The sequence below is a fragment of the Acipenser ruthenus genome, chromosome 28 (assembly GCF_902713425.1).
Source record: "Acipenser ruthenus chromosome 28, fAciRut3.2 maternal haplotype, whole genome shotgun sequence".
Taxonomy (NCBI): Eukaryota; Metazoa; Chordata; class Actinopteri; order Acipenseriformes; family Acipenseridae; genus Acipenser; species Acipenser ruthenus.
The window spans coordinates 3,094,503-3,116,058 of NC_081216.1; the positions used below are offsets into that span (position 1 = coordinate 3,094,503).

A 21,556-nucleotide genomic window follows, 5' to 3' on the forward strand; every position below is an offset into this window, starting at 1 on the left:
GACTTACAATTGCTACAAAAGATCACACTACATTACATTGCACCACAAGCCTGTGCTTGCATTATGAACTGTATAACAAAGGGGGAGAGGGGGCTGAAAGAATGCACTGCAGCACACACGCCATGAGCCCTTACAAACGTTTCCCACAGTAAAAGCACAGCAGAGTGTAATGAATCACAGTGAAAGCATGGTAAAGCACAGACACGCATTGTAAAGCACAGAAAGGTGTGGTAAAGCACAGACACGCATTGTAAAGCACAGAGAGGTCTGGTAAAGCATAGGCAAGCATTGTAAAGCACAGAGAGGTCTGGTAAAGCATAGGGAAGCATTGTAAAGCACAGAGAGGTATGGTAAAGCATAGGGAAGCATTGTAAAGCACAGAGAGGTATGGTAAAGCATAGGGAAGCATTGTAAAGCATTGAAGCTTTGTGGGCAGCAGTGTGGAGTAGTGGTTAGGGCTCTGGACTCTTGAATGGAGGGTCGTGGGTTCAATCCCCGGTAGGGGACACTGCTGCTGTACCCTTGAGCAAGGTACTTTACCTAGATTGCTCCAGTAAAAACCCAACTGTATAAATGGGTAATTGTATGTAAAAATAATGTGATATCTTAACAATTGTAAGTTGCCCTGGATAAGGGCGTCTGCTAAGAAATAAATAATAATAATAATAAGTAAAGCACAGAGAGGTATGGTGAAGAATTGTAAAGCACAGAGAGGTCTGGTAAAGCATAGGGAAGCATTGTAAAGCACAGAGAGGTCTGGTAAAGCATAGGGAAGCATTGTAAAGCACAGAGAGGTATGGTAAAGCATAGGCAAGCATTGTAAAGCACAGAGAGGTCTGGTAAAGCATAGGGAAGCATTGTAAAGCATATTAATAAACATGTCACTGAACCCTGCTTCTAGGTGAAATGACATCAGATTTTGCAATCTGGTTTTTTTTTAAAAGATAAATTATGCACAACAGTGGAACAGTCAAAAAACGCATGAAAATAACGTTTATTTATTTTTTTTTATAAATCGTTTTATGCTTGATAACAATATGTCATGTGTAGGGTTTATATTATGAAAATAGAAATAACTTATTGGAACAGAAAGCATTGTGCGCAATTTGCAGTAACTGAACAACATAGCCTCTCTTATAACAATCAGAGATTCTACACACCACCACAGATTCGTTTCTAAAGCGACACCCTACCCACCATGGATTCACTTTTTATTTTTTTTAAAAATTAATTTATTTTCCGCCATGCAGCCGCCTCAGAGCTGCAGCGCCGGAGGACCACGCAGCACGGCTTCGAGGAGCAGGGAGCTCTATTCAGTGCGCATGCGTGTTATAGCTTGCGTGTTATAGCTTGCGGGTTATAGCTTGCGGGTTATAGCTTGCGGGTTATAGCTTGCGGGTTATAGCTTGCGGGTTATAGCTTGCTCAGATCGGAGTTTGCGTTATTACAACAGCGACGGAAAAACCCCGCGGTGACGCGCACGTGTCACTTCCTGTATGACTCCGGAGGATGTCTAGCAGGATGTTTGTCAGACAGGTTACAGGTTAGCACACCTGTAGGCAGGTAAACCCCTCTTCCTGTGTTTCTCTTCTTCCCTGAAGAACGAGATACAGGGATTTCCGAGAGTCAGGGTTAGGTAAGCAGGTCAGGTGACTCTCGCTCTCTCTGAGTGAGTCCAAGAACTCAATTCCATAGCGGGGTGCATTGCAAACAACGAGAGCTCTGCAATGGGAATCTCATTGTTATTATTATGAAGCAAATGTAAAACCTTGGCTGGCTGTCAGATTGTTCTGCAGTGTGATTAATGTTATTTTCATGCCTCTGTGACCTTTAGATTATTATTATTTGTTTATTTAGCAGACACCTTTACCCAAGGCGGCTTACAGAGACGAGGGTGTGTGAACTATGCATCAGCTGCAGAGTCACTTACAACTACATCTCACCCAAAAGACGGAGCACAAGGAGGTTAAGTGACTTGCTCACACAATGAGTCAGTGGCTGAGGTGGGATTTGAACCGGGGACCTCCTGGTTACAAGCCCTTTTCCTTAACCACTGGACCACACAGCCTCCTAGATTCAGACGTGGGGACACAGCATCTGAAAACAAGAACAACCAGGAGGTGTTTTATTTAAAAAAAAAAAAAAAAAGGGAACAAAATGCTGTGGTTTTGTTTTGACAGCCCGGTTAATTTTGTCTTGCGTTCGTTTTTATTAATCTGTTTAATTGCATACTTTCGCTTTCTTTCCTCGTTCTAGCAGAGTCATGCGCTGGGGAAGGAACAGAGACGGAACACACAATTCCTAGAAGTCAATGTGACTGCCACACAGAACAGCAGGATTTCCCCGGGCTCGAGGGAAGAAAAAAAAAGTCTCAGTGTTTAGTGTCTGACTCTCCCAGCTGACACTGACACACCAAGACCACGAGTTTGTCAAAACTGGCCTTATGACATCAAATCATTTAGTTCCCCCCCCCCCCCCCCCCAAGAAATATTCATAATTCTGTCGACTCATGCTGCTCCACTACATCTTGTGGCATTAACTGACAAATTGATCATTAACTATCAGGATAAAAAATAAATCAGCCTGGGAAAAAAAATTAATAATTTCACTTTCTCTACATCCATTTTCTCTGCCATTTTTCTCATTTTTTTTTTCGCCAGCGAAGAAGCTAGTCACGTCTCTTTACATCACTTTCACTGGCTGATTTATTCTATGATGTAATGTTGTCACTTTGACACAGCTGCTTTCAACAAAGTTGCCTGAAATTTGAATGTAGACTCGTGTCCCCTTGATTGTCTGTGAAGTGAAAGGGAGTAGTCGATTAACAAATCCACAGAAAGCTGTTGATTTGTCAACAAAATTTTGCAACAATTAGTTACCAAACGTACTACGCAGAAAAGGGTTGACAAGTTCATTTTTTAAAATCTTCATTACATTATTTTCTCTGTAACAAAATAATCAGATAAAAAAAAAAAAAAAGAAAATTAGAAGGCTAAAATTGAGCCCTGCGTCACATTATAAGAGATACACAAACAGTACTAACAGTTAACACAAGACGTATTGGTACACTTTTAAATTCTAATGAAGTTACACGCTCAAAGCAATAATATAAACAAACGTACCATTCTACTTTAAACAAATACTTCTGTGTAGTAATAATAAAACACAAACCAATATTAATTTCTCTGATTTATTGACCCGATCCTTTAGGGGTGATTTATTTATCTATCACTGGATACTGAAGTAAACAGCAGCTACGTTTCAGCATGACTGTGACTTAATAATTACATATAATAATAATAATAAATAATAATAATAATAATAATAATAATAATAATAATACCACCACACACTTTTTCTTTGTGATTTTTATTTTTGTCTACAGGTATAAACAGACTGTACAAGTTACTAATAAAAAGTGTTTCAAAGTAGCTGAAAGGGCGTGTTGGGGAATCTAATCTCCTCACAGTGCTGCGATGGATTTGGCTGCCACTCTGCGCCCCAGTGGCAGGCTCAGGTCAGTGATGGCCAGCACCACTCGGGGTTTGGCCAGTGCGGGAAGCTTGACCAGTTCAGACACCTGCCAGGAAAATGAAAAAAAAATGTTAAAAACACACACACACAGTTTCAAAACCTCAGTCTCATTCGCTCTTAAGCAGTGAGACGAGCCAATTCTGGACCAAACCATTAAATATACGAGGGGGGGGCGTTACGCATAGGATTAATAATAATAATAATAATAATAATAATAATAATAATAATAATGACATTGTTTTAATCGTGTGTATTAGTGTATGAAAACTGGTTGTGAAATTAAGTACAGCATGTGTGTATTTATTTGTGTTTAACCCTTTGTAGTCCATTTATTAAATGCACGTCAGGCACGCCAGGTCTAATTTATTTTCACATGCGCAGTTAATTTTAGACGCGCTGTTTAAAAGTATTTTTTTTCACAGTCAAACGGGTTTAAAAGGCCCTGCATAACAACAAAGCACTCACTAGGCATCTCCAGCCCCGCCCCACCCTTTCGTTCGCTATAGGTTTCACATATGCTAAGAAATAAATAATAATAAATCGTACATACCGATCGATCATCTCCTGATCACTCGTTTTATCACCAAACTCCTCAATAATGCGATCAAAGTCATTATTTTATTACTATAACATCTCAAGAAAGCTCTGCAAATGTCTTTGATAGTCTCTGTGCGCTGATACAGTATCATCCAGCTTGTTTCCTTATGACCGCCCCTATTGTAATGCCAGGGGCATGTATGCCTATTCATGAGATACGCCTTATTTTAATTTTTTTTAAATCGGCTTGTCTCAGCTCCTGTCGCTCCCACTCGGGCCACTGAATGGTTTTCTCGGCTTTTTCCGCTGAAAAAACGACTAGAAACCCGTTTTTATAATGATGTCGGACAGGGTCCGACAATGGACCTGATAGTAATAATTGCAATGTCAGACCAGGTCCGACAATGGACCGCAAAGGGTTAATATAAATAGCTGTAAGTCTAGTTACTTTACAAGAATACCTCAATACCTGACTGTCTGAATTTGTAACCAATTGGTTCACTTGTTAGCCCTTTCAAATACCTTGAGTACTAGCGATAAACTGTGGTTCTGTTGAGTGTGTGGGGAAATGTGGCCTGCAGGTGGCGTGGTATTGTTGACAGGGGGGCGGGGTTGTAGATAACAGCGACCCCTCACTTTCAAATATAGCACTACACCACTGGTTAAAAACACACACAATAAAACCAATAAATGTAAAAAAAAAAAAAAAAAAAAAAGGGGATTCACAAATGTTTAAAAACTTTGATGCTACAAACTCTGGGTCTGATTTTATAACCGCGCCTCCCCAGCGCCTCACCATGGTGAAAGGCATGAACTGCAGGATGCTGCCGCGGCTGCCCTGCTCCAGACACTCTACACACTCCTCCATGAAGCTCTGCACAAACTGCGTGTGCGGCCCGGCTGTCTTTGAACCCAGGATCGAGGACACCAGCAGGAACAGGTTTGCTGGGGAGAGAGGAGTCGAGTTCAGGCTTAGTTAGACATGAAATGTTACAGAATTAGGGCAGGTACGTGGCGCAGGAATTTGAAATCAAGGGTGATGTGTCTGTTGAAAGGCAGTATGGGATTAAACACATGGCTGATACAACGCAGCTAACCAGAATCAGATTTATAATAGTAAAAATGACCGACAGCAATCCCTCAGATTAACTACAAAGTTCTGCAGCTGAAAACATTGAAAAAGAAAATGTAAATGAAGCAGATTTAGACAACCTAGATATGAATAGAACCGAGGCAAACACCAAGCGTCAGACAAAATGGGCTATGAAAGGATTCTGGGACTGGCTACTGACACCAATATAAAAACAAAAACGTCGCAGGCAACCGCGCCATCTACTGGACAAAACCCGCACGAGCACATTAAAAACAATGAATGACAGGGCTCCCGAGTGACGCATCCGGAACAGCCTGGACGTCACCGGTTCGAGTCCAGGCTATTCCACTGCCGACCGTGGACAGGAGCTCCCAGGAGGCGGCGCAAAATTGGCCGAGCGCTGCCCGGGGGGGAGAGAGGGTTAGGTCAGCCAGGGTGCCCTCGGCTCACCGCGCACCAGCGACCCCTGTAGTCTGGCCGGGCGCCTGCGGGCTTGCCTGTAAGCTGTCCAGAGCTGCGTTGTCCTCCGACACTGTAGCTCTTGGGTGGCTGCACGGTGAGTCCGCAGCGTGTAAAGAAGCGGACGGCTGACGGCACACGCTTCGGAGGACAGCGTGTGTTCGTCTTCGCCCCTCCCGAGTCAGAGCAGGGGTGGTAACGGTGAGCTGAGCCTAAAAATAAAAATAATTGGCCATTCCAAATTGGGAGAAAATAATAATAAAAAAAAAAAATTGGCAACGACTAAATTAAAAAAATAAAAAATAATAAAAAATTGGCAGCATCCAGTTTCACATCTACAAAGCCTGAACAAGAAAACTATTCTACAAAAACGGTTTAAAATCAGAATGTTTTACGGTTAAGCTAACAATTGTAGTTATTGTGGAACTTTACACAAATAAGGTTACACAAATAAAAATGATGCAAAAGCAACAGCAACACACTCTCCAGGGTCTGTGTTCCCTTGAGATATCACTTATTGGGTGGGTGAACACACACCCTTCGTGTATTATCATTTAAACAGTACAGCTGAGCACATCCCGAGTCATTTCCATTAGAAATATTCACTAATATTTCTTTTAATTATGTTTCTTGGAAAGAAAAAAAAAACACCACCACAGCACTTCCAGCCAGCCTGCCTCAGGAAAGAAAAAGGAAAAAAACAAAGCCTTGCTTAAAAAAAAAAAAACTGACCACGATTACTGTGTGCTCACAAATCCGGACAGTAACAGCACTGTAAGGCTGAGGATTACAGGAAAGGTTTCAGGTCTCTGCACCGCTGAGCCGCACTCACCCAGCACTCTGTTCAGAGGGTCCCTCATGTTGACGGTGTGCAGCTGAGAGGCAGACAGGGAGCTGCTCATCGAGCGATCACCTGCACAGGGAGACAAGCACACAGCACTGTGAGACAGACAAGGAGACACAGGGAGACGAGCACCCAGCACTGCGAGACACACACAGGGAGACGAGCAGCCAGCACTGCGAGACACACACAGGGAGACGAGCACCCAGCACTGCGAGACACACAGGGAGACGGGCACACAGCACAGAGACACACGCAGGGAGACGAGCACCCAGCACTGCGAGACACACACAGGGAGACGAGCACCCAGCACTGCGAGACACACAGGGAGACGGGCACACAGCACAGAGACACACGCAGGGAGACGAGCACCCAGCACTGCGAGACACACACAGGGAGACGAGCACCCAGCACTGCGAGACACACACAGGGAGACAAGCACACAGCACAGAGACACACAGGGAGACGAGCACACAGCACAGAGACACACAGGGAGACGAGCACACAGCACAGACACACACACACATTGTTGCAAAGTGTCGGGTGTCACTATTTATTTGCTCGGAATAACAAAAGGAGATTTCCCACTTTGCTGCAAGAACGCGCTGGCTGGGAACTCAAATGGTTTGTATACACTTTGGGGGAAAAATAAACAAAACAAACAAAAAAAACCCACAAGGAAGCCAGCAAAATCGGCAGCAGGACCTTATCCCACGCAATCCTGAAAAGTCAAGATTATTTCGAAGGAGAAATGACCTCCAGCGAGTGCTTCGTCCTGCGTGATTCATCTCGGCCCTATGCCCTTCAGCCTGGCGTGCAAATCCCTGGTCTTGTGTGACCTGCAACAGCAGCAGCTATGGGGCTCCTGCCAGGTGGAGCAAGACAATCTTTACAGGGGTGGAAGATAAGACTCCCATTGCACAGCAGTGTGATCCACTCCTGGTTTTACTGTGCGTCTAATAACAAAAGACACACCTGAGCCTGTTACCTCTAAACACTGTGGCTAATCAAGCTCCTAGTAAAACCTGGAATGGGTGAAACTGCTATGCAATAGGAGTCTTATTTCCAACTCTGTTGAATGAAACTTAATATAAAAATGACTAGAAGTCTTCTGCAACGTCTTCAAAAACATCTCAAAAAAAGGACCGCACACACGACTTGAAAAATCCAAAATCCAAGGGAAGTCTGCTTTGGTTTTTAAGACGTTGCCATTGCAGGAAATGATGAAGCAACAAGATCAAAAAGGGAGTCTGGGTTTGAGCAACCAAGTGCGAGTTATACAGAAAACTAATGCCAGCAAAGGGCTGATTCATCCGTCAGCTCAATACTGGGAATCCCTCCTCCTCAATACCGGAATATCCACCCCCTTCCTCTCCTCTCAATCCAGAGCTGTCTGCGACTTTTATTAGATGGATGGAAACCATCCAAGCTTAAAACAAACAAAAAGTGGAGGTGCTTGCAGGCTTCTGATGCCATGCAACTACACTTGCTTATTTCTATCAGAGTCTGACGACACTTAAACCATCAGGCATCCACGTCTACTTATCCATGTTTTGTACACCTCATTTTATTTCTTCTGAAAACTACAGATTGTAGGTCATGCATGTTCTGCTCATTCTTTGTAAAAGAATTAGTTTAGCTCTGCTTTTTCCACCCATCAATTATTCTCTTTTGTGTACCTACAGGACCTGTTTCTTGTTGATTTTGCTCCTTTTTCGGTTCACAGCAGTTTTCATTTTTCAAATGGCATCTATCTATATCTACTGACTTTTCTTCTTCGTTAAGTAATTCTCATGATTGAGTATCCTCTTGGATTATGATTCTCCTTGGACAGAGAGCGGTTGTTTTTATATATTTACTTTAGAAGCCGAAAATATCCACACACTTACTAATTTCTAATTTATTTTCACACGCGCAGTTAATTTTAGACGCGCTGTTTAAAAGTATTTTTTTCCACAGTCAAACGGGTTTAAAAGGCCCTGCATATCAACAAAGCACTCACTAGGCATCTCCATCCCCGCCCCACCCTTTCGTTCGCTATAGCTTTCACGTATGTAAGAAATAAATAATAATAATAATGATAATAATAATAATAGGTCGTACATACCGATCAATCATCTACTGATCACTCGTTTTATCACCAAACTCCTCAATAATGCGATCCAAGTTATTATATTTATTACTATAACATCTCAAAAAAGCTCTGCAAATGTCCGTGTTCTCTGTGCGCTGATTCACAGGCAGCCAGCTTGTTTACTTACGACCGCCCCGTTATCTGATACCAGGGCCATGTATGACTATTCATGAGATACGCCTTTTTTTTTTTTTTTTTTTTTGACTTGTCTCGGCTCCTGTCGTTCCCACTCGGCCATTGAATGGTTCTCTCGACTTTTTCCGGAGAAAAAACGACTAAAACCCGTTTTTTCACTCACCAGGGCTGGACAGGTTCACAGACTCCTCCTCATTGGAGCTCAGCAGCCGCATCAGCTTGGAGGGCTGGGTGTCGTCCAATGGGAACAGAGTGTTGTAGTCCTGCCAAAAGACACACAAACAAATGGTGTTCAAAAATGAATACCAACTGTACAGCTGTATCTCGTATCGCATAATTTTAGAATTTATTTTCCGCATTTTTTTCTTCTTTATATGAATATAACAAGGGTCAAGGATGAGAAATTTGGTCCACTTTCGTGTTTTTGAGCGTGTGAGTTAAGTGTACCGTACCCGCGGATTATGCCAGTTTGCTTCAAATCGTCAGAAAATTCGGGCACAAACTTTCTCATTTCTAACACACGACTCCAGACCTTCCTGAACACTTCTATCTGCCCACAGAGAAACTAGAGCCTGCACTTCGTCAGCGCCCCAAGGCTGGACTTCTCTCATGATGCTCACTGCCCGCCATGCTTGTCGTTTGTCTTTCTGAAGCGTACTGACTGATGCAACGTAATGACGAAAATCCTTAACCCCGCCCCTGGCCCGGCCCAGCTCCGAGCCAGATTCACGGTTTGGTTCTTGCTTGGCTTGACAAAAAGCCAGTGGAGAACCACCCGCACCCGTACCGTACTGAGCCCTCACGGGTCGGATGTGCCAGTGGAGAAGGGGTAGGAGTGTGCAGTTCTTTCTATTGAACGCCATGAGGGGTCAGATAAGCCACTTGCTCAGTACAGTGACCTCCCGTGGACAGAGACAGGCACTGCACTGTACTGTAAAATGTTCTCAACTTGAACAATATTCACACAAGCGTTTTTTTCATTCACATTTCTGCAGTAGCCTGGTTTTGGGTTTCTGGGAGTGAACAGCGCCCTCTGGTGGCAGACCCCTGGACGTTCAGCTCAATCCTCATCCCCTTCAATGGTCTAGAACAGAGGCAGCCAAACAGTTATCTCTCTCTCTCAAAGACATTTTGTCACTTGATGACTTTTGACAGCAGCATTGAGCAAACCACCCACGAGTAATAAATCTGACTACTCCAGTGAGTTTTGTATGGTGTGGAATATCGCTCGGGTCAAAACGTCCTGATTATTATTATTATTATTTATTTCTTAGCAGACGCCCTTATCCAGGGCGACTTACAATTGTTACAAGATATCACATTATACGTTATTTCACATTATACAGATATCACATTATTTTTACATACAATTACCCATTTATACAGTTGGGTTTTTACTGGAGCAATCTAGGTAAAGTACCTTGCTTAAGGGTACAGCAGCAGTGTCCCCCCAATGGGGATTGAACCCACAACCCACCGGTCAGGAGTCCAGAGCCCTAACCACTACTCCACACTGCTGATTCAGATGAATGAATCTTTTTATAAATACTGGAGTGCTAGCTCTAGCCTACAGAATGCATGTTTACGTTATATTGGTCAGTCTAAAATATCTTACATCTCTCATCATGAGCAGGTACCCTATCCCTTTCCAAATAAAGTGCATTTGTCAGCCACAAAACTCTCAAAAGTATTTAATACACGCATCAGTCATACACAAAACAACTCTCTTGCACTGCACAGAGTAAGCGCAGGATTCCGTCAGAACGTTCGAGAGAATTAAACTTTTTTTAAAGTATTTAAAAAGCCTTGCTCGCAAACAATTCGTGTTTTACAGTACGCGTCTCTTGCGATCATATGGAAATGAATAATGAATGAATAAAGCAAGCTCGCCTCTCTCACCTCAATGTCTTCTCGCTGTCTCTTGCGTTGCCGTGCCGACGCTTGACTCTTGTTGTGGGAGGAGAAGGAGCTCAGAGCACACCACACAGACAGCCTGCAGACAGACACACACACACACAATTACAACCTGTCATCCCCACCTCCTTTCTACCCCTGTCTGTATCTCACTCCCCTGTCTCTCTCTGCCCCCTTCATCTGGCTCTATCCCTCTGTCCCCCATCTGTCTCTCTCCACCCCCCCCCGCCCCCCGCCCCCCGGGGTGAGCCTCACTTGGCGAGGGCGCGGCCGGGCGGGTCTGCCAGGCAGTGCCAGTGCGAGGAGTCTGTGAGCAGGGCGGGCAGGATATGTCCCAGCAGGGACAGCGTGATCTGCTGCATGTCCAGAGAGAAGATGCTGTACAGCAGCTCCACCGCACGCACCGTGTACTGCTGACGAGTCTCCTTCAGCAGCTCCTGAGAGGGAAGAGAAACAAATCAGAGAGGGAGAGAGACACTACCTTCTCCAGTGTGCCAACCTCAGGTACGCCCTCCCAGTCTCCTCCCACTTGCCCCCTCTGCCTCACCTTGAGCAGGTTATTAGTGAACCAGTACACGCCGCCCATGTGCAGCAGGCTCTCCAGCAGGTGCAGGGCCTGGCTGTCCACCCAGCCCTTGTGCAGCACCCTGCTGAACTGACCGCTCAGGCCCTCCCGGATGGGCTCGCGGACCGGGAGCAGGTTGCGGTAGGGCACCGGGTCCAGCCCCTCCATGGGCAGCTTGATGGAGGTTCCGGTCTGTTGGAACACATCGGCACACATGTGCTCCAGGATCGAGCTCATTATAACAACCCTGCCGGAGAGGGAGCACTGTTAGAGGCGTCAGTCGGGGGGGGGGGGGGTGGATTATTACGTCTTAGTCTTTCTGAATTCAGCCCTTCACTAGGCTGGAGGTATACTATGTCGCCGCAGCGAGAGCGCCCCCTACCTCTCGTTGTAGAACTGCAGGGTGTTCTCCCCGTAGAGCGGAGTCATGAGCTGGCGAATCATGAGCTGCGGCTTCTCCCTCTCGTCCAATCCCAGCATGCGGACGTGAGCCACGAGCCAGGCCACGGCACAGATCGCCATGCTGCACACCTTCCCCTTGATATTATCGGTGATCTTCTACAGGAGGGGAAGAGAAAGAGGAGAGCTCAATACTTCACACACGAGGATACACACACAGCCAGACATGCTGCACACCTGCCCCCTGCCACCCCCTCACCTGCACGCTCTCGACAGTCAGCACTCCGTTCTCCCAGGCGTTGAGGATCTCCAAGATTGCTGCAGGCGTGGTCAGGCAAACCTCGTGCCACTTCATCTGCCTGCGCACGGAGAGACACAGAGAGAGACGGAGAGAGCAGTCAGAGGGAAATAACTGCACCTTGAAATACAGTATGCCAGGTACAAAGTCTACTGGACCAGGCGGGGTTCGGATGATTGAATTTTAACAGCGGAACTGTTTACAGTCAGCACTCGGATATCCGTTACCCAGATACAGGTCAGTCGCGTTTTACTGCCCTCCTTGTATTAAGAGTAAAATCAATCCCCATTATATATATATAACAAATTCATGCATTTACTCGTCACACGCGATTTCTGACTTCGTCACCAGTTTTCTGATACAAAGCCCATCTCTTCAATGTTACAATTTATCTGAATATCCGTCACAGCCCACGTTTAAAAAACACTAAAATAAATCTCTCTAATGCCAAATCAGTCTGTCTTATATTGTGCAGTTACACAGCGCTTCCTCCAGCTTCACCCGACAAAAATGCAGCCAAAACAAAGCGACCGAGGCAAGCTAGGATAATGCAACAGTTAATCATTAAACAGTCTGAGATACTGTGATGTAATTTCTTTTTTTTTTTTATCTGTGATCTTTTGTTGCTTTTGTGTATTTTCATTTGCAAGTGAACTGTAACATTAGGGCCTTATCAAGCACTATATTCTGCAATTGTGAATACTGACTTGGGATACTGTTTTAATTCTGGAAACTGTTGTTTTTATTTTTTAATTAGGTTTTGCTAAATTGCGCGTTGCCGGTTGAACCTACACCAGTTTGATCTCAGAGGTGTTGTTCAGCAGTGTCACCAGGCTCTCCACTTTGCTCGGGTCGGGTCTGAAGCAGGGGTGATCCGGGTTCAAGATCTTCCCCTCCTCCGGCATGCAGGTCTGCAGCCAGGTCTCGAAGAAGGGGGTCTCGCCAGAGGGGCTGGGGTCTGACAGGATCACCTGGGGGGGGGGTCAGGGGGAGACCGAGTAAGTGGTGGAGAGGAGATGTGGGAACAAGTGGGAGATCAACCGGGGGGGGGGCAGCACTCACCTCTGAGCCATAGGTCTGGACTACGTGGCACAGCATGAGGAAGGAGATATCGAAGAGTAGAGCCCGCACAGAGGCAGACTTAGCTGGGGGTCAGAGAGAGACAGAGCAGGGTTAAAACCTGCTGTACCATAACCCTTATCAACCCACACAGCAAAGGTCAAACACTCTCACTCTTATACAACTCCCTCATTAAACCTGGCGAGCGAGGCGAGGGTTACATGTACATCCAGTCTCACGAGACCTCTTCTACCACTTGTCATGTTACACCAGGAGGGTGTGGCTCTACATTCTCCTATCATTCCCCAGTGACTGCCGCACAGGGTCGAGTATCAAATCACACTCACAGCTCTCTCCAGTGATGTGCTTGGGAAACTCATTCAACCTGCAGAGACACAAGCACAGAGGCGTCAGGGAACAAACAACAACAACCCCCAATTCATTTGATCAGCCTACACCCTGACAAGCCCCAGCTGGATTCTCAGAGTAATTCAGGAGTCCGTCGCGTATCCGACTGCACTGGGACCAGAGTCAGGATGAAAGAATTAATGCTTGTGACAGGGTAGCCGTCTGCTGTGTGGGTGCGTGCATTCGCTGCCGAGCGACAGGCAGGAGAGCGAGTCGGAGGTTGAAGTTGATACGCCCCCCGCAGGCGAACAGGATTTATTTACAGATCAACATACTGAACAGCTCACGTAATACTACCAGCAATGGCAGCGCATGGATCACATACAACACAGTGTATGAAAACTTTGGTAGGATCTACAATCTCTGAACTAATCTTCTCTGTTCAGTAATAAACTTTTGCTGAAGAGCTTGATCATGGCGGTGAGGGTGGATATGTGACGGATTACTGCAATAATAATAATAATAATAATAATAATACTGAAATTAACCCACTTGATGAACTTCCTGGCGAAAGACTTCAGTTTCCCCGTGGCTGCTGCTGCAGCCAATAGCAGATCCAGGCTCTTCCCCGAAAGCATGTGACCCAGTACTCCCAGCAGCCCCTCGGGTGATTTGGAGTGGTCTGCATCGACCGTCTGTGTAGCGAGAGAGACAGGAGGGAGAGTTTCCACAGTAACAGCACAGCAAAGTGTAATAAAGCACAGTGAAAGCATGGTAAAGCACAGAGAGGTCTGGTAACCATGGAGGGCTCTGTAGAATGGGACTCACCTTGAGGATGTTGGTGACGGTGGGCTCGGCTCTCAGGATCAGACCCGGGTTCGGCTGGATGTTTGCGTTCTCAGACGTCTTCAGCCGGGGGGAGTGCTCCCTGCAGACAGAGCAGCAGAACAAAGACAGGGTCTCTTAACAGTGCAGCACTGAATGCGTGTACAGTGCTGAGTATATTGACTGTGTGTACAATAGTGTACAGTGCTGAGTATCTTGACTGCATGTACAGTGCAGTATTGAATGTATTGCATGCTGTATGCTGTAATGAATGTGTTTAGAAGGAACAGCTCCTACCTCTTGCTGATCAGGTTGGCAGTGTTGGACTCAGACAGCAGCCCCAGCTTGCTGCACTCCTGCAGTAACAGACTGATACAGTCACAGCTGCAGGGAGAAAACACACACAAGACAGTGTTACACACAACATGATATCACACTGCGATACACAACATCAATCACACACACACTCGGAGCGACATACTTGCATCTCTGGTCAGCCTTGTCGAGCAGTGGGGTCAGTTTGAGCAGGTACTCAAAGGCAATGTTCACATCCTCCGTGAAGTCCTGGGACAGAGGGACAAGGGAGGAGAGAGGGACAAGAGGAGAGGAGTGAGGGACAGGGAGAGGAGAGGAGTGAGGGACAGGGAGAGAGGGGAGGAGTGAGAGACAGGGAGAGAGGGAGAGAGGCATAATAATCACAATCATGCTACTGAATAATAATAATAATAATAATAATAATAATAATAATAATAAATATTATTATTAATAAATCCTCCTCACCTGCTCTCCCTGTGGGTATTTCTTCAGCCTGAGCAGCACCTGGGGAATCTGAAGCAGACAAAAAGAAACTCACTAAAATCCAACCAGACCTCCACTAGAGAACCGAGTGACAGACTCCCTCCGGCCCTGACCACAGCCCTGGCTTCAGGACTAAACCTCAATCAATTGCATTGTTAATTCTTTCAGTTCAGGAGTGAAATTAAGCAAGAGGATCGCTCTCAGATTGCTGTGTGGTCTGCCTGCCTGTGACGCCTGGATTATGGGATGCCCAAAGCGTCTGAAGTTCTGGATGGACCCGTTCTCTTTGTCCCAGGTTCTGTCGACCCACCTTGAGGAATGTGAAGGCGGTCCACTTGAGCTCCTCTGTGCCTTCGGGAGACTCGATGAGCCCGGTGAAGCAGGCCTTCCAGATCTCGAGGATGAAGAGAGGGGAGGGGATCCGCTGGGGGGGGGGGAAAGCGGGGTTAATCACGCACTGTCAGCACCACCCTTAGAACAGTATTCCGCAGTAAAAGCACAGTCTGATAACACACAGTGAAAGCATGGTAAAGCACAGAGAGGTCTGGTAAAGCATAGGGAAGCATTGTAAAGCACAGAGAGGTATGGTAAAGCATAGGGAAGCATTGTAAAGCACAGAGAGGTATGGTAAAACATAGGGAGGCATTGTAAAGCACAGAGAGGTATGGTAAAGCATAGGGAAGCATTGTAAAGCACAGAGATTTATGGTAGTAAATGTGATAACCATGGGGAAAGCAGCGGGGGGTTCAGGGTCCGTCTCTCTCACCTGCATCCTCTTCACCATCATGAGCTGCTCCACCAGCGGCTGCGTCTCCCCGGTCAGGTTCATCGTCCCCTCCAGCATGACCAGTGCGTGCACCGAGGGGAAGAGCGTGCGGGAGGGGGGGTCCGCCTGCAGGGACAGCATGGCCGGGATACTGGGGACGGGGGGAGTGAGGAGAGAGGGGTAGGAGGGAGGGGAGAGAGGGAGGACGGGTGGGGAGAGAGGGAGGATAGGGGGGAGAGAGGGGAGAGAGGGAGGACAGGGGGGGGGAGAGAGGGGTAAGAGTGAGGGGAGAGAGGGAGGACGGGGGAGAGGGAGGACAGGGGGAGAGAGGGGTAGGAGTGAGGGGGGGAGAGGGTACAAGCGTATAAGAGAGAAGTTTGATTTTCAGTTGAAACATTTGTCACTGAATTTACAAAGTTTCTTAATTATGAATTCCCCTCTATTGATTTTTACTTCTGTATGGGATCCTTCGTCTTTTAGGTAATTCACGAGGTAAAGTGAGGCCTTCCCAACCTATTCTCACTCCACTATCTTCAATAGAGCGCTGCATAGTATGGCTTTGATAGAGTTTTGCAAATGAATATTCTAATAGTTGTCTGAATCGAACAAATATCACGCTGGTCCCGGCACTCGTTTTGGATGAAAGACATACAGGAGAGACAGACAGACTCCTATCCCGATTCTGAAACTCTCAATCCATTTTAAAATGATTTAACACAGTGGTGGACCTTAATATCACCACACTCAAATTTAAAGAACTGCACCTCACCTCTTGACCAATGAGACGCACTCCTCCAGCTTGCTCCTCAGCGTCTGATTGGTCAGGTTATTGAGGTTCTCGCTGACTCGGATCACTGCCTGCTCCACATTGGCCCAGGAGGCTGTCCGTCACAAGAACAAGGCATGAGAAGACTGCTGAGAACAATGCGGACACAGCCTCTCGCTCACACATAGACAGTGTCTCCTCTCCATTTCACACACAGTCTCTCCTCTCCATCTCACACACACAGTCTCTCCTCTTCCCTCTGTTTCTCTCCCTCTGTCTCTCCTCTTCTTCACACACTCATCTCCCCTCTCACAGTCTCCAGTCTCTCCCCTTCTCTGTTTCTCCCTCTCTCAGTCTCTCCTCTCCCTCAGTCTTTCCTCTCCCCCTCCCACACACTCAGTCTCTCCTCTTCCTCACACACTCTCCTCCCCCTCTCACGCACACAGTCTTTCCTCTCCCCCTCTCTCACACAGTATCTACTCTCTCTCACCTGGCTCCTCCAGTCTGCCTATGTGTACTAGGGCTCTGTTCTTGGGGCTATGCAGCAGTCTCTCCAGCCTCTCCACACACACTCTGAGCTGTGGCTCTCCAGCTCCGGGCTCTGAGTAGAAAGCTGCCGCACGGAGGAGCCACGCCGCCACTGCCAGCAGGGCACGGCACAGCGAGATGCACTCCTCTGCTTTCCCGTGGCAGCTGGGGGGGGGGGGGGGGGGCAGATAACACACACTTATCACGTGGATCAAAACCAAATGACACGCAATCCTCTAGTGACAGCTAGGGGGCGATATAACATGGTTCTATACCAAATACCAGACACTTATCACATGGATCCAACACACCATCCAATTACAGTTGGGGTGGGGGTAAGATATTTCATACTCATCATATTGATAAAAACCATGGCAACAAGACTCCTGTTGCACAGCAGTTTCACCAGTTTCAGGTTTTACTACCAGCTTGATTAGCCACAGTATATACAGGGAACAAGCTCAGGTGCGTTGCATTAAACTCGTAAAAACCGGAATGGATCACACTGCTGTGCAATGGGAGTCATATTGCCATCCCTGTATTAGGTCTCACCTTATCGGTACGAAACATATTTGACATCTGCTAAGTTACAAGTATTAGGACATATGGATAGTAATAATACCAATAATAATAATAATAATAATAATAATAATAATAATAATAATAATAATAATAATAATAATAATAATGTACCTGAGCTGGTGGGAGAACATATCCATGATTTCCAGAAGCGATTTCACACACAACTCCCGGGAAAAATCATCAAACTGCAAACCAGAGGGAGAGGGAGATGAGAGAGTGAGGAGAGAGGTGGGAGGGAGGAGAGCAAGAGTGGGGAGGCAGGAGAGAGGAAAGGGAGAGCGAGAGAGTGAGGAGGAGAGCAGGAGAGGAGAAGAGTGAGAGAGTGAGGAGAGAGGGGAGGGAGGAGAGTGAGAGTGGGGACGGAGGAGAAGAGCGAGAGAGTGAGGAGAGAGGGGGAGGGAGGACAGCAAGAGAGTGAGGAGAGAGGGGGAGGGAGGAGAGCGATAAGAGCAGGAGGGAGGAGGGCAGGAGAGAGGAGAGAGGGGGAGGGAGGAGAGCGATAAGAGCAGGAGGGAGGAGGGCAGGAGAGAGGAGAGAGGGGGAGGGAGGAGAATTTGTTTTGTCTTGCAGTGACAAATTGCTACTGAAAAGGACCAGCGTCACTGCGAGCGCAATGCCCCTCAACGTTTCACACATCATCCACCTTTCACTGTTAAAAGCACAACGCAGAAATTACCTACCTTACTAATAGCAGTCAAAACACTGGCATAAGAGACCATCTAGAGGAGAGACAAGGAACAAGAGTGTTACAACTGGGGAGCTCTGACCAACCAATGTGTGTGTGTGTGTCGGTCCCTCCCTGTGTCTGTCTGTTTGTCTGTCTGCTTCCCTGTGTGTGTCTGTCTGTCTCTTTCTCGCTCTCTCTGTGTCTGTCTGTCTCTCTCCCTGCGTGTGTCTGTCTGTCTCTCTCCCTGTATGTGTGTGTCTGTCTCTCTCTCCCTGTATGCGTGTCTCTTACTGTTTGTTGAAATGTCTGTAATTGGATTCATGAACTCTGTCAGTATTTGCAGCTGCGCCTGGCAGTCCTGTGCTGCTTCCCTCACCTGCGAGCTGATTGCATACTTCAGGTATGAGAGGATCAGGGGGTTGGGCGAGGGGCCGATCATCGCCTGCTCCAGAAGGGCTTCTGCAAACACAAGAGCAGAAAGTCTTCAGGAATAAATGTTCTGAACCGGTCCCTTTTGGGGTGTATTGTCAAAACTCCACCTTCAACACCCTTCTGCTGAGTCTGTAAACTTTCCAGGTAGATTGTTTCACTGTTTCTGTTGCACTGTGGTGTCCCGCGCTAACGTGTCATGTCATTACTCTTAACGCAATTCCTCCCTCCTCTCCCCTGCCAGGTCAAAGGATTCCTAGGTTGCCCCTCTCCCCTGCCAGGTTAAAGGAGTCCCAGATTGCTCCTATCCCCTCTCCCTCCCCCTGCCAGGTCAAAGGAGTCCCAGGTTGCCTCTCTCCTCGAAGGAGTCCCAGGTTGCCCCTCTCTCCTCTCAGGAGTCCCAGGTTGCTCCTCTCCCCTCTCTCCTCTCAGGAGTCCCAGGTTGCTCCTCTCCCCTCTCTCCTCTCAGGAGTCCCAGGTTGCTCCTCTCCCCTCTCTCCTCTCAGGAGTCCCAGGTTGCTCCTCTCCCCTCTCTCCTCTCAGGAGTCCCAGGTTGCTCCTCTCCCCTCTCTCCTCTCAGGAGTCCCAGGTTGCTCCTCTCCCCTCTCAGGAGTCCCAGGTTGCTCCTCTCTCCTCCCCCCTCTCACCTGCCAGGTTGAGGGTGTCCCAGGTGGCTCCCTTGGGGAAGTTCTTCTTGATGTTGATGGCCCACTGATAGTCACTCCAGCGCTCCTTCCAGGCCTGCAGGATTGCCTGCTTCAGATTCACCACCTTCATCCTGCAGAGAGAGAGAGAGAGAGAGACACACGCAGAGACAGTGAGATAATGTCTGTGTAACCACATTTTATAGGGACACCCTAAAATGCTTAACTTGGTTTAATCTACTTAATTTCAAACCAAACCGCTAGAATCTTTGCAAATAGCAAACCTAGCACTTCCCACTACTGTCCTAGAAAAAAAAAAACATATATAATAAATTATGCTAAGCCCTACAAAAAATTAATAAATAAACAAACACAACACTTATGTGAAGTTCACTTAACATGAAAAATGCCAACAAATTGTATAAACAGCAAGCTGCACACTTCCCAGTACTGTCCCACAAATGGGGGTTCTCGTTCACAAGACCATACTGGACTATATGGCACCCAATTGTACCAGGACTTGCATCAGCTTGTACTTGCACTGAACTGCTCCATACCTTACTGCATTCAACTACTGCTCCTACCTATAACTACATACTGTATCTTGTATTTGATTCACTCTTATAGGTATCTGTATTGATGTTTTCTGTTCTTGCTCTTATTTGAAATCAGTCTCATCCATTTATCACACTTACTACTTGTTGTTACTGGACTTTACTCATACAGGCAAATATTTACTATAAGTTGTAACTGCTCTTAGTCGAACTCGTTCTTATTTATAATTTGCTGTATTCTTTATTTTCAACTTGAATTTGATCTTATTGTACTTTTATATCTGCTCTTAATCTGTATTGTGATATTCTGTAATATTTTATAATGTGATAACTTGTAATGTGATATTTTATAATGCGATACTTTGTATAAGGGCGTCTGCTAAGAAATAAATATTATTATTATTAAGCCCGTCCAAACAACCCGTTTAATGTGAACTCGTGCGGCTTAATGTGCTTAACTTCAAACCAAACCCCGACAAACTTTGCAAATAACACGCTGAACACTTTCCAAAACTCCCCCTCCCCACCAAAAAAAAGGGGTTCTCCTTCAAAGAATATAACTGTATTAAAATACTCGCCGCTCTTAGGAAACGGATATCGGAAAGTAGGAATTTGTTTTCACGTTTTTTGCAGGTCTTACATTGGGTCCGATAAACATTTGAATCATCTCAGTGCTGTAAGCTAACACCTGCCCTCAGAAATCACGGAGGCAGACAGTAAAGAACAGATAGTTTTTGTTTTGTCACATTAGCTTCATTTGTCACCATTTTATACTGCCTGGTCGGGGCCGATGCGCTAATCACAGATGCTCGGAGGCTGTCGCCTATTTTTTAAATACATTTGAGAATTATTAATAAAGGCCTTACCTTAAATCCGGTTTGTTTTAAGCTTGTGATTTTAATAAAGTAAAATACATAAACAAAACCGACACCGCACTCAGAACTTGTACGCCTCAATCTTGTAACAAAGCCAATAACGCCTCCGCTGGTTGGCTGCTGTATTCAGCAACACCCAATCAGCCTCTAGGAGAAAAGGCGGGCGGAGGTAAAGCATTGTGGGAGTTGTAGTTTTTTTTGTAAAACCCTGTTAACCGTTCATTCAATGTGAGGCGCAGTGTGTTGCTGTTTTGAATCTTCGCGGACCCACCTGATTTAAAATGACAGCACATTAAATACGAGGCGTGTACAAATTACAGAAAGCCTGTCCACGTCGTTGTTTTGCGTTTATATAATACGGCAGGGCCTAATATAAATGAAATATTTTCAAAATGCCAGCACTAGAAAGTAGAACCCCCCCCAATGCGATTATTATTATTATTATTATTATTATTATTATTATTATTATTATTATTATTATTATTATTATTTATTTATTTATTTATTTATTTATTTATTGATTTATTTATTTATTTATTTATTTATTTCTTAGCAGACGCCCTTATACAGGGCGACTTACATCACATTATTTTTACATACAATTACACACACACACACATATATATAGTATATATTATAATTAGGGCTTGAAGCAAAACAGAATCAGGCTCAGTCGAGATAGGAAGGTAAGAACAAGCGACACAACAAGTTTTGTAATGAACAGCCTTTTCTGAGTTTAATTAGGAAACAGAATCGGCTCAAAACACGTTTAGAAGGTACGTCATGCGATAAAAAAAACAAAGGCC

The 21,556-nt window shown here is 45.9% G+C and overlaps 1 protein-coding gene across 1 annotated transcript; it reads right to left on the minus strand.

Moving 5' to 3' along the window:
• Window positions 1–3,353: 3,353 nt before the first annotated feature.
• On the minus strand, window positions 3,354–20,868 carry med24 (mediator complex subunit 24). Its single transcript, XM_059002900.1, has 26 exons — window positions 20,742–20,868; window positions 19,325–19,455; window positions 18,625–18,707; window positions 18,262–18,300; window positions 17,693–17,766; window positions 16,962–17,164; window positions 16,475–16,586; window positions 15,706–15,856; window positions 15,250–15,363; window positions 14,922–14,969; window positions 14,623–14,705; window positions 14,439–14,525; window positions 14,145–14,244; window positions 13,869–14,011; window positions 13,316–13,353; window positions 12,972–13,054; window positions 12,702–12,880; window positions 11,871–11,970; window positions 11,595–11,770; window positions 11,195–11,459; window positions 10,903–11,084; window positions 10,633–10,726; window positions 8,897–8,996; window positions 6,456–6,536; window positions 4,868–5,016; window positions 3,354–3,580 (listed from the first exon to the last, which is right to left on the minus strand). The coding sequence occupies exons 2-26, from the start codon at window positions 19,452–19,454 to the stop codon at window positions 3,464–3,466; spliced, it is 2,931 nt and encodes a 976-aa protein (XP_058858883.1). The 5' UTR covers window position 19,455; window positions 20,742–20,868; the 3' UTR covers window positions 3,354–3,463.
• Window positions 20,869–21,556: the final 688 nt, after the last annotated feature.